The sequence below is a fragment of the Trematomus bernacchii genome, unplaced genomic scaffold (genome assembly GCF_902827165.1).
Source record: "Trematomus bernacchii unplaced genomic scaffold, fTreBer1.1, whole genome shotgun sequence".
Classification (NCBI taxonomy): Eukaryota; Metazoa; Chordata; class Actinopteri; order Perciformes; family Nototheniidae; genus Trematomus; species Trematomus bernacchii.
Window position 1 is genome coordinate 1353964 of NW_022987581.1, and position 12787 is coordinate 1366750.

At 40.1% G+C, this 12787-nt stretch overlaps 1 protein-coding gene across 1 annotated transcript; it reads left to right on the forward strand.

The window, feature by feature from the left end:
• The first annotated feature begins 1502 nt into the window (after positions 1-1502).
• On the forward strand, positions 1503-12703 carry si:ch211-106h11.1 (volume-regulated anion channel subunit LRRC8D). Its single transcript, XM_034127066.1, has 7 exons — positions 1503-1614; positions 3647-4003; positions 5404-5991; positions 6855-7105; positions 8634-9011; positions 9808-10090; positions 11168-12703. Exons 2-7 carry the CDS (start codon positions 3656-3658, stop codon positions 12005-12007), a joined length of 2688 nt encoding a protein of 895 aa, XP_033982957.1. The 5' UTR covers positions 1503-1614; positions 3647-3655; the 3' UTR covers positions 12008-12703.
• Positions 12704-12787: the final 84 nt, after the last annotated feature.

Genomic DNA, 12787 nt, shown 5'->3' on the forward strand with positions numbered 1-12787 from the left:
AAAATAAAACAAAATCCTTCTCTCTTCTGTAGGTAGCACTGATAAATACATTATTTATTTTAAGATAATGTACTTGAAGTATTCTTGTTGGTTTGAATTTGTCTCCTCTTCAGAATCAGAATCAGAATCAGAATCAGAATTAGAATATTCTAATTTTATGTCACTTTGGATAAAAGAGTCAGCCAAAGGAAATGATATGTTATTTAAAAGAGAGATAAGATTGATGCTACGCTAAGATTACAACGGTCGAGTCAGTTGCTGCTGTTGTAATATTTCAGTTAATTGAAATTCATTGTTATGTGTAACTGAGTAACTTCAGCAGCCCCTGCTGGTACAACGTTGTAAATATAATATACAGTACACATATCATCATTTGTATTACACAGGAAGTGTTGTAATGTCCAGGTGTCCATTTCAGTTATTCTGAAGCACATTTTCAGACACTTTCAGCAACCATTTCATAGAAAATAATTATTTCTATGGACTTAGTTTGTCCATAAATATCCATAAAAGACTTCATCAATGGTGCACAACTGCATGTTTCTGATATTAAGCTGTGGTGTTAAGTAAGTACATTTACTCCAGAACTGTACTTAAGTACAATTTTTAGATACTTGTACTTTACTTGAGGATTTCTATGCTACTCTGTACTTCTACTCCACTACAGTTCAGAGGTAAATGGTGTACTTTTCCTCCACTACATGTATTACCTTTAGTTGCTTCACAGATGTGGATGAATGATGAATGATGTGAAATATAATCAAGTGTTAAATCAGACTTTAGTTCCACCTGGAGTAAATTCACAAGCTACCCTGCAGTATACAAAGTCATTCAGCTGCACCTTTACCAGCTTTGAGAACACTTTCATGATCAATCATTATAAAACATATCATATATATTATTCTGAAATGGACCAATCTGCACAATGACTACTTTTACTGTCGCTACTTTCACTATATTTTGATGAGAATACTTTTCTACTTTTACTTGAGGAACATTTTGAATGCAGGACTTTTACTGTAACAGAGTATTCCTACACTCTGGTACTTCTACTTTTACTCAAGTACAAGACCTGAGTACTTCTACTTTTACTCAAGAACAAGATCTGAGTACTTCTACTTTTACTCAAGATCTGAGTACTTCTACTTTTACTCAAGTACAAGATCTGAGTACTTCTACTTTTACTCAAGTACAAGATCTGAGTACTTCTACTTTTACTCAAGTACAAGATCTGAGTACTCCTACTTTTGCTCAAGTACATGATCTGAATTATTCTACTTTTACTCAAGTACAAGATCTGAGTACTTCTCCCACCTCTGATATCAAGTACTTCGTTGTGGCTGTGAATTGTTGATCTGATATTTCTACAATGTGTTCCTCAGAGTCTGAAGGAGTTAAAGTTTAAAGCCCCCCCTCCCCCTTGAAGAGCTGAATTAGATTTTTTACCCCCACATCCCTCGCCGCCATGGTAACGTTTGAAAAGCTGTGTTTGAGGAGGAGTTTGTTGTACGTTTCTGGAGTTTTTCACGAGAGAACCAGACAGCGCCGGTATGAGAGCTTCTGAGAGCTGATCAGAGGAGAGAGGGAGGGAGAAAGGACAAGTTGTTTACGCAGGTAGGTGACATTACATGAATAACATAAAGTGTTTCGTTTTTATTTGTGTTTTTTAACAGGTAGCAGACTTTAGAAGTGTTGCCTACAAGAGACAGAAGTTTTAGGCTTCTTTTTTTATTAGAAGATTTTATATGTATTATTTTATCACATTATTAGTTTCATTATATTATTATTATTTTTAATATCATTATTTTACTATTATTATTATTATTATTTTACTATTTTTATTATTTTACTATTATTATTATATTTATTATTACTATTATTATGTGTACTATTATTATTATTATAAGCCAGACCAGTACTTTATTTAATTATTTCTTTATTTTATTTGCACACACAAACACAAAATAATGAAATATAGTTACATTTATTTATTAATTTATAGAGATTTATGAGATATAGTTCAAAGATACCAGATACACAGTACAATCCGGAGTGTTAATTTAACACTCTGAGATAAGGACTGGCTCTCAGTGTTAAAATGTACTCTTTAAGTGTTAATTTAACACTTAAAGTGTCAATTTTAACACTGAACATATGGTCCTTATCGCAGAGTGTTAAATGAACACTCCGGATTTTACTGTGTACATCAATAATTGGTTATCAGTATGTTTTGTGTTACTGTCTTCCATGTGTGTTATTCCCACTAGTTAGTTGTATTATGAATGTTTGTGCATTGCATCTGTTGGCGATATAATGCCAGAAAGTTCATTTTCCTATTTAATTTTTTCCGTGACAATACTTTGTTTATCTTGATCAGCTGACCTCTACTTTCTAACATCATCAAAGTTAAAAACCTTTCTCAAAGTTAGACCTTTCTTTTTGATTCGGCCTATCCTGAGATCCTTTAACCGTGTCTTATCATTGCACTTTTAGCTGCGGCCAGTATTTTATCGCTTTTATGAATTATTTTTGTTTGTGTGTTTGTTTTGTTTTGAATTATGAAGTGTTAAATGCCTTTGTGGAGCACTTTGAATTGCCTCTGTGTCTTAAAATGTGCTATAATATGCTTCTTAGATAACTTTGTATTGGATTTGTTTTATTATTTTCTCCTCATAGCATTGTGAAGCACCTTGAGATTGTTTTTAAGGGGGACCTATTATGCAAAATCCACTTGTTCATGTCTCTTCTACATCAACATGTGTCCCCTCTTCTTCATGTCTCTTCTACATCAACATGTGTCCCCTCTGTGGAAAGAGACTCTGAACGTTTCTCTCTCTTTTTGTCCTGATCCATTTATATAAAAACCTGTCTGAAAATGAGCTGATCAGATTTTGGACACTTTATGATGTCATAACGATGTTTTGGCTTGTGTAACCATTAGCCAATCAGCAACCAAGGTAACCCCCCCCCCCCCACCTTATCACCTGAATCTCCTCCTAGAGCACCATTGAGTTATTTTTAACCAAATCTCTCTCAGAGGGGCGTGGGGAGGGGCTCCTTATTTTCATCTAAAGTAACAGACAGAGAATCAGCACTTTGGAAACAAGGCTGAAACAGAGGGGATTATGGGATGCTGCAATGATCTGTGGTGTTTCAGCCAATCAGAGACAGGTTCTGGATATATCTGAGTCCTGTAGTATATTGATGAAAAACAGTATAATAGGGGACCTTTAAAGACACATAGAAGCTTCAGTGGGGTATCTACTGACCTAATTTAGGTCATAGAACAAACCGTGAAAATCTTTTGAGCTGAGACCACTTTTCCGGCATCAACCAAACACATTTTTAAAAAAAACATTGACTCTTAAGACTAGGGAACCATGCTAACTCGTCTCAGGGTTTTAGGACTTTGGAGGCAAACACTTCAGAGACATGTTTTGTATATAACTGAGAACTATAATATATTGATGAAAAACAGTATAATAGGGGACCTTTAAAGTGTGCTATATAAATATAATGTATTATATTATTATTATACAAATAAACTAACCTTGAACCTTGAACCTTGAACCTTGAACCTTGAACATCCGTTTATGTTCATAACCAAGACCTTTATTCACCATTTTCCCGATTATTTCTCCCCCAGAGGGTCGCCATGTTTTCCCTGTCGGAGCTGGCTCCTCTGAACCAGCACCAGAGCCGGTGTAAACTCCTGAAGCCGTGGTGGGAGGTGTTCATGGACTACCTGGTGGTCCTGATGCTGATGACGTCTGTCCTGGCCTGCACGGAGCAGCTGTCCCGGGACCGAGTGGTTTGCATCCCCTTGGATCCACTGGTCCCTCCAACCACCAGAAATCACAGTCCCTCTTCTAACAGGGAAGCATTGACTCCATCTTCAAAGACCCCTAACCATGTTCCTCACAACATCAGCCCAAATACTCACACTACAGCGAGGGGTCGACGCACACATCTGGTCTACCAGCAGTACGTCTACATTAGCCAGGTACTGTTATACTAATCTGTGTTCCCATTGTTAATGAAAATGTTGCAACAGCACAGGTAAAAAATGTAATTCCCTTAAACAGCTACAATAAATATTTAACGAAGTAACAGATTCCCTTAATTTTGAGTGTTGTAATGGCGCATTTCCACTGCAGGGCCTCGCTCGGCTTAGTACGATATGGCTAGGCCTCGTTAGGCCTTGGTAGGCCAGGCTCACTTTATGTTGCGTTTCCATTACAGTTTAGGAACTGGGGCAGTAACTATAGTAACGCAGTGTAGGCGGAGCCGTGACGTCATCTTCAATGCGAAACACAAAACCAACATCAGCCGTTAGCTGTTAGCCCTCAGAGCTCACAGCTCCTCATATCTGTTCAGAAACTAGACAAAAGTTAAACAAGTACAAACCACAGACTGTCTGTGTCATGGCGAATACAGTCGCTGGCAGTGGCGAGCCGTGAGCTTTATACCTAGGCCCTCTGACCCCCACCAATTCCCTCGAAAAAAAGTGAGTTATTACGTCACAGCGCATACTTCAGCGGAATATCAAAACAACGGCCCAGGGTGCAAAACGCATCAATGACAGCGACCCTCTACCACATAAAACAACACCTGTGAACCCAATTTGTGTTCTTTGAAATGGAAAAGGATATTGCATTGTGTTTGTTACTTTCATTGCAGTTGTATGTCTTAAGTGTAATTTGGCATGCTTTTATTTTGAAGGCGAGTTCACGCTGTTGACAGGAAGTTGTTGTTGCTATGGAAACAAGAAAAGTTTCACAGCGGGCGGAACTCGTCATAAAGTCCGCGATAATAAAACCCACCCATTTAGAGGGAAGATATGATTGGTCAATTGTACTGTCATTTGACATTACTCTCTCGTTCAGTTACTATAGCGGGCCCTCTGTGAATCGCAGAGAGGGCCAGACGAGCTTCTTTCATGTAACCCTTCACATTCAAACAGAGACTGAACAGGCAGATTCGAAGGATTTATTTCTTTGGAAATGTTATTTTAAATACAATTAAATCAATTTTTTTTTCGGTAAAACTAATGTAAAATATAACAAAAATAATATATTTATAAATAAAGCAGAAATAAAAGAGAGTGAATATTGGATTGCAGTGGACCCTGGTTTGACTCTGTCCTGTTGGCCTTTCTGTTGTCCCCCCTTTCTGCCCATTTCCAATCTGTCTATAAGTATCTATTATAAAGGCATTATGGCCAAAAAGTTAAGAAAACATTATTTTTAAGTGACGCTAAGGTACCTAGTTAAACATTTGGATGTGTTTTACTCTGTATTGTCTGAATGTGGAGCTAGATAGCTTTACACATTTCGTTTTCACATATTGTTTCTGCCTCTGACAACTTCATAATTGCAGGTTTAACTGTCTATCCCTCTTCAGGTGTGCTACCACGAGGCGTTGCCGCTGTGTTCCCGCTTCTTCCCGTACATGGCCATGCTGCAGTCTCTGGTTCTAGTGGCCAGCGGCTCCTTCTGGCTCCACTTCCCTCACACCTCCGCCCGCATAGAGCACTTTCTCGCCATCTTGTCCAAATGCTGCGAGTCCCCATGGACATCTCAGGCTTTGTCTCACGCCGCCCGACAGGAAAGCATCCAAGAGAAGGAAGTAGTGGAGGAAAGACAACCGCCTCAACCTCCTCTATCTTCAAACTCATCTTCAGCTCCGGTAGTCCGAACCAGAGGATCGAGCATAGACTCAGGAACAGATAGCCCCCTTTTAAAGAGGTTAGATAGTGCGTCCTTTACCCCTCCTTCTCCATGTCCTTCCGCACACTCCTGTCACTCCAACATTTCGTCCTTATCCCTCGGGTCCCAGGTGAACTTTCCTTCTTCCAAGCCCTCTCTCATGGTGGACAGTCCCAGGCAGGTGATCAGTCTGGATAAAAGTGACGGGGAACAAACCAGAGCGCTGTTCGAAAGGGTCAGGAAGTTTCGGTCCCATTCGGAAAGCGCAGATGTCATCTATAAGGTGAGAGATTCTCTAGTCTAATGGATACATGTATTGTAGATCTTCTGTAAGCTCAACTGTTGAAACCTGCTGTCCAAAAAAGTAAAAGTTGTAATAGCGTTACAAGACATTGAGTTTATAGAGTAGTGCAGGAATAAGTCCTCAACCTGGATAACCTTGTTAGCATGTTAGCACTTCTAGGCTCCCTTAGTCAATGTTTTTTTTTAATGAGTTTTCGGTCTGTAGTTAACACAAGTTTACTACATTTTCACATAAAATAAAGCTTTAACATGTCTTTTTAAGGGTGGGTGCTAACAAGTGTCTAAATGAGACTACATAACGTCATCCCGCCAAACATTAGCCGCCTTTAGCTTAGCGGTGGTGACGTCATTATTAGCTTTTTGCTTCTGGAGATTGCCATTATGCTTCAACTTTTATAAAAGCTATGTTACTATATGAGGACTAACCTGCTAAACAAAGTTTCATAAATGTGTGTTTGCAGAGCTTATTTTCTACAATATTCCAATAACCATAAAAAAATCCCATTCACTTTTAGTCGGGAGAGCCCTTGCGTTGAATCAAAATACGTCATCACTGCACAACTCTAGCGCGACAAGCTTTTAGATGATGCTTTTGTATTATAAAACTATAAAATATGACACAAATAACGGCACATTTTCATTTGAATTTTATTTATTTTGTAGCATTATTTTGTAATCTGCCATATGTCTAATGTTGGGAATGTTCGTTTGTGTAATGTGATAAATGTAAAAAATCAATAAATACATGTTTAAAAAAGTATATATATATGACACAAATCCATGTTTGATCAGGTTTGGTTGAATATCAATGTATTAATTAAACCCCCTTTTTCATGCTTTCAGGTGTACTTGGCTCAGACGGTATTCAAACTGCTGATGGTGACGGTGATCTTCAGTTACACCATCCCTCTGCTCAGCTCCCTCTCCTTCACACACACCTGTCGCCCAGAGGAAGAGGCCTTAGTGGGATACACCACCTTCGAGTGTATCCATGTTCTCTCCTCTCTTCTACGCAAACTACTGCTGGCTTACCTGACCCTGCTGGGGCTTTACGGCCTGCTGAACCTCTACACCCTCAGCTGGATTTTACACAGGTTAGTGCCGAACTTTAAAGGCTGTACTGATCAATACTCCAACATTGAATCACGGGGTTGCTTGTAGGGAACAACCCACAAAAAACAGTTGGAACGATAGGAAAATATGAGCTCAGGACAAACCCTAACCCTATAAACTGTTGGAGGAGCCTGTGACCTAAGAATGTCATTGTCATAACTACACTGTAGCTATGACAATGAAAGCCTTGAACCTTGAACCTTGAACTTTAAAGGCTGCATTCATCAATACTCCAACATTGAAACACAATCAAATGGCTACATGTTAGATGGAGCTTATAAGGAACAACCCACAAAGAACAGTTGGAACAATCGAAAAATATGAGCTTAGCCTTAGGACAAACCCTAACACTAATTCCCATAAAAATGCACCATCAAGTCGGAACAGAAACTCGGAAACCTATCAAGGTCTTTATTGCTCATGTTGTTTCCAAATGTTTACTTAAATTAACCGACGTCAAAAAGAAAGACTTCCCAAGATGGGTGATGGGACCATATAAGGAGCACGGGAATGCACAATTGGCCTTGAAAGTGGAGGAGACCAAAACAGAGCATTAAAGCCAGAGAATATTGAACTTATATTTCTGGTGGGGCCAGTGAAAATAATCACTAATGATACTCCATGTCTTCTGTATGTTTCAAGACACTACAGATTGAATGTTATGCTTTTAAAACATATTTGCAGCAACTGAAACATGTAAAACTACAAAAAGACAGAGGAGTCTAACTGGCTTATAAATACACAACTTTTCACTTTGTTTGAACAACATAAACAGGTAAACATTTTCATTATTTTTGTAGACTCTAAGTAGACTACAAAGGTTGTAATTGTTCAAAAACCTTCCAACAAAACACTTCCCATGAGGTTTTGCATACCAGCGGTCTGATTAAAGGATTAGAGTATTACACTGTGTTTTGAACTAGCGTTTAAAGGTCCCCTATTATACTGTTTTCCATCAATATATTATAGGTCTCAGATATATACAGAACATGTCTCTGATTGGCTGAAACACCAAACAGATCATTGTTGCATCCCATAATCCCCTCTGTTTCAGCCCTGTTTCCAAAGTGCTGATTCTCTGTCTGTTACTTTAGATGACAATAAGGAGCCCCTCCCCACGCCCCTCTGAGAGATATTTGGTTACAAAGAACACAATGGTGCTCTAGGAGGAGATTCAGGTGATAAGGTGGGGGGGGGGGTTACCTTGGTTGGTGATTGGCTAATGGTTACACAAGCCAACAAATCGTTATGACATCATAAAGTGGCCAAAATCTGATCAGCTCATTTTCAGACAGGTTTTTATAGAAATGGATCAGGACAAAAAGAGAGAGAATCTTTGTTCCTGAAACTTTCAGAGTCTCTTTACACAGAGGGGACACATGTTGATGAAGAAGAGACATGAAGAAGAGGGGACACATGTTGATGTAGAAGAGACATGAAAAAGTGGATTTTGCATAATAGGTGACCTTTAAAATGTCTGATATATTTCCCCTTCTGTGTTTTGTTCAGCTCTCTACGTCAGTATTCCTTCCACTCACTGAAGGACTTGTGCTCTCTGAGAGATGTTCCTGACCTGAGGAACGATCTGGCCTTCCTCCTGCACATGTTGGACCAGTACGACCCCCTGCTGGCTCAGCGTCTGTCCGTGTTTCTGTCTCCGGTCACTGAGAGCCGGCTGCTGGAGGAAAGCTTGGAGAGGCGTTGGGGGGAAGAGAAGCTGAGATCCATGAGCAGCGTGGATTCAGAGGGAAGCTCCAGACTGCAGCTGGTGGCTCTTCCTCGTCTTCCTCCAGCTCTCTTCACCCTCAACCAGCTGCACGTCCTCAAACTGGAGCTCATCACCGAGGCCAGGTTTACTGCACAGGTAGCCAACATGAAATCACTCAGGTGAGTTCAGGATGGTTTAATATCACATCAGAATCAGAATCTTGCACTAATGTACATTCCCAAAGATATTGAAGTGACTGTTATTTTGTATATATTGATTGTTGTGTTTTTATCTTAAAGGTCATCTAATATGCAAAATCCACTTCTTCATGTCTCTTCTACATCAACATGTGTCCCCTCTTCTTCATGTCTCTTCTACATCAACATGTGTCCCCTCTTCTTCATGTCTCTTCTACATCAACATGTGTCCCCTCTTCTCCATGTCTCTTCTACATCAACATGTGTCCCCTCTTCTTCATGTCTCTTCTACATCAACATGTGTCCCCTCTGTCTAAAGAGACTCTGAAAGTTTCAGGAAAAAAGATTCTCTCTCTTTTTGTCCTGATCCATTTCTATAAAAACCTGTCTGAAAATGAGCTGAAAATCAGATTTTGGCCACTTTATGATGTCATAACGATGTTCTGGCTTGTGTGACCATTAGCCAATCACCAACCAAGGTAACCCCCCCCCCACCTTATCACCTGAATCTCCTCCTAGAGCACCATTGAGTTCTTTGTAACCAAATCTCTCAGAGGGGCGTGGGGAGGGGCTCCTTATTTTCATCTAAAGTAACAGACAGAGAATCAGCACATTGGAAACAGGGCTGAAACAGAGGGGATTATGGGATGCTGCAATGATCTGATTGGTGTTTGGAGCCAAACACTTCAGAGACATGTTTTGTATATATCTGAGACCTATAATATGTTGATGAAAAACAGTATAATAGGGGACATTTAACTATGTATTCCCCCAACAGGGAGCTCCACCTCTACCACTGCTCAGCGGCGGTGGATCCGGGGGCTTTGGGGGTCCTGCAGGAGCGTCTGGAGGTCCTTCACCTCACCTTCACCCAGGCTTCAGAGATCCCCGGCTGGGTAACTTCCCTCCGAGGCCTGCACGAGCTCCACCTCTCCGGACGCCTGAGCAGTGATAACGGTGTGGGTCGCAGCTGGGCGTTAGGAAGCCTGCGACAACTACGTCACCTCCGAGTGCTGGTGATCAGAGGCATGCTGCAGAGGATCCCCGGGGAGCTGTGTGAGGTGTTGGTCTGCCGCTTTAATATAATAATTATAATACATTTCATTTTTATAGCGCTTTTCCTGGTGCTCAAAGACGCTTTACATAAAATCAGAAACAGTACAAAGAAAACAACAAAATGTCTATATTTCTGTTGCTGTAATATATTGGTCTTTCATAGAACAGTCTAACTTATCAAGAACATTTTATATTGAGATAAGATAAGATAAGATAAGAAGTACTTTATTGATCCCAATTTGGGAAATGTTTGCGTTGCAGCAGCATAAAAAGACATGGCATAGTACATAAGAGAAATTAAAAGACTAGAAATTAACAATCCAAAATGTAAACATCTCAAATTGAACACAATATAAAGCAGGATATTATATATACATATATATATATGTAATACATTTGTTATTTACTGTTTTTATACCATTTGATTATGTTTTCTGACAATTTTAGGAGCAAGAATGGCAGATATTAGTCCCCTAGAACTGCAAAATGGACCCAAAATTAATCAAAATCAGCCACCAGGAACACAAATATGGTCCCTTTCTGGTTAAAACGGCCATTTTCAATCTTGGAAATGGCAGAACGTGATTCAACATCCTCAATAACCTCCAAAACTGTTCAAAAATCGGCCACGCCATTCTTACTATTGTCTGCATTATGCTTATTAATGCTACTTATGCCAATTGTGCAAATTGCCCAACATATGCAAGCTAGCATCCGGCAGTCTCTCTGTGCTTGGGGCCCATACTGTACATTTCTAACATAACACTTTGGGGTACTCAACATTTCCGTGCTCACAATAGGACTCTATGAGCTGGCAAACAGAATAATAAAGTATAATCGTATTGTTCTGTCAGAGAGAAACCATTATTTTATTTTATTATCATACATGTTGCCTTCCTTTTATCTATTAACCTGTTAAAATGTTGTATTTTGCTGCATGTACCTGTAAAGGTCTTGCATTTCTTGTTGTTTGTTTTCAACTTGTGATGTGTCATTTTGTAAAGCACTTTGAGCTGCATGTGTTGTATGAAAAGTGCTATATATATATATATAAATAAAGCTTTATTATTGTTGTATGGTAGGTGGCGGGCAGCTTGGTGCGGCTGGAGGTCTTCAACGAGGGCACCAGGCTGCTGGTCCTCACAGGGCTGAAGCGGATGGTGGATCTGACGGAGCTGCTGCTGCAGGACTGCCGGCTGGAGAGATTACCGTCTGCTCTACTGTCCCTCACCAACCTGCGCACTCTGGACCTGCAGCACAACAACCTGCGGACCCTGGAGGAGCTGCTCAGTCTGGCTGCTCTGCGCCGACTCTCCTGCCTCAGACTCGCCTACAACCGAGTCCTCTCATTACCCGCTAGTGTTGCCGTTCTGCGAGGTCTGGAGCTCCTGGATCTGTCCAACAACCAGCTGCAGAGTCTTCCTCCAGCCCTCTTCACTCTGCACCGCCTTAGAAAGCTGTTCCTGGCTGGTAACCTGCTGGAGGTGCTTCCTGCTGAGGTGAAAGCGCTGCAGCTGCTCACAGAGCTGGATCTCAGTGGGAACAGACTGGAGAAACTCCCCTCTCAGCTGTTCAGTAGCTGTTTGGAGCTGCACATCCTTAATGTGGCGCACAACTCTCTCAGTGCACTACCCAGAGGTGTTGCAGCTCTGAGTCGGTTGTGCAGGTTCGATCTGCGCAGTAACAGTCTGGAGGATCTGCCCGCTGAGCTGGGATCCTGCCCCGGTTTGCATGGAGGGGGTCTGCTGGTGGAGGACTGGCTGTTTCTCTCTTTGCCCCCCAGAGTTAGGGACTTCCTGAGCAGATCTTGCCCCCCCTCTGGTGCATATTCAGAGGGTAATTCACGCCCAGAGTCCGACAGTTTCCCGTACTTCTCTCCTACTCAGTGGAGTTTCTCTTCTGCTCTGGAATCACAGATATAAGTCTCTAATACCAGTTGTGAAATGCAATTTACTCAAGTATCAATGTTGAGGTACACTAACTGAGTATTTACTGTAATTTTTAGCTACTTTATACTTCTACTTCAATACATTTTGGAAGCTAATATTGTACCGATTACTCCCTATACACTTATCTGACAGCTTTGATAACTCTACAGATTCAGATTGTTAGCTAATACAAAATATATATCAACTAATAAGATACTAAAAAAAAAAGGAACCACTGAAAAGGTGCAGTCGTAGTCTCTAATTAAGGCCACTTGAGAACAAAAACATGATTATTTATTGATAATCCCAGTTGATCAGCTTGTTTCTTACTGTGCCTGTTGTATCACTTTATTAAAATAACTCACTGAGAGTGTTAAATGCTAGTAACTGTAATCCAACCGGATGCTGGTGTGTCTATATATAGCTAGTTGTACTTATCTCCAACACCAAAATAAATTATAATGACTCTTTATGAACCTATGCATTACAAATACTGACTTTTCTGCTGTTATTTGCAATTATCAGCCTTATAATTAGTATTTCTAACAATAATACTGATATTACCACTGTGTGTTTGCCACACTGAGATCACTTGAAGGCATGTTTATGCAATCATATTTGTATTGAACCTTTTGAAATGACAGAAGCAATACAGAAAAAAGTGAATGAATAAAAGTTATGTTGTACCTATTCCTATTGTTGTTGTTTTTATTTATGCTGTTACTTTCATATTTTATAATTTTTGTATCCTTGTGTGAACTATTTTCTGTCCTA

Bases quoted from the DNA above. Each gene is read 5' to 3' on its own strand.
- si:ch211-106h11.1 (XM_034127066.1), top strand. From the start codon at position 3,656: ATGTTTTCCCTGTCGGAGCTGGCTCCTCTGAACCAGCACCAGAGCCGG. The intron at 4,004-5,403 runs GTACTGTTATAC...ATCCCTCTTCAG, and splicing joins AGTACGTCTACATTAGCCAG to GTGTGCTACCACGAGGCGTT. The intron at 5,992-6,854 runs GTGAGAGATTCT...TCATGCTTTCAG, and splicing joins GCGCAGATGTCATCTATAAG to GTGTACTTGGCTCAGACGGT.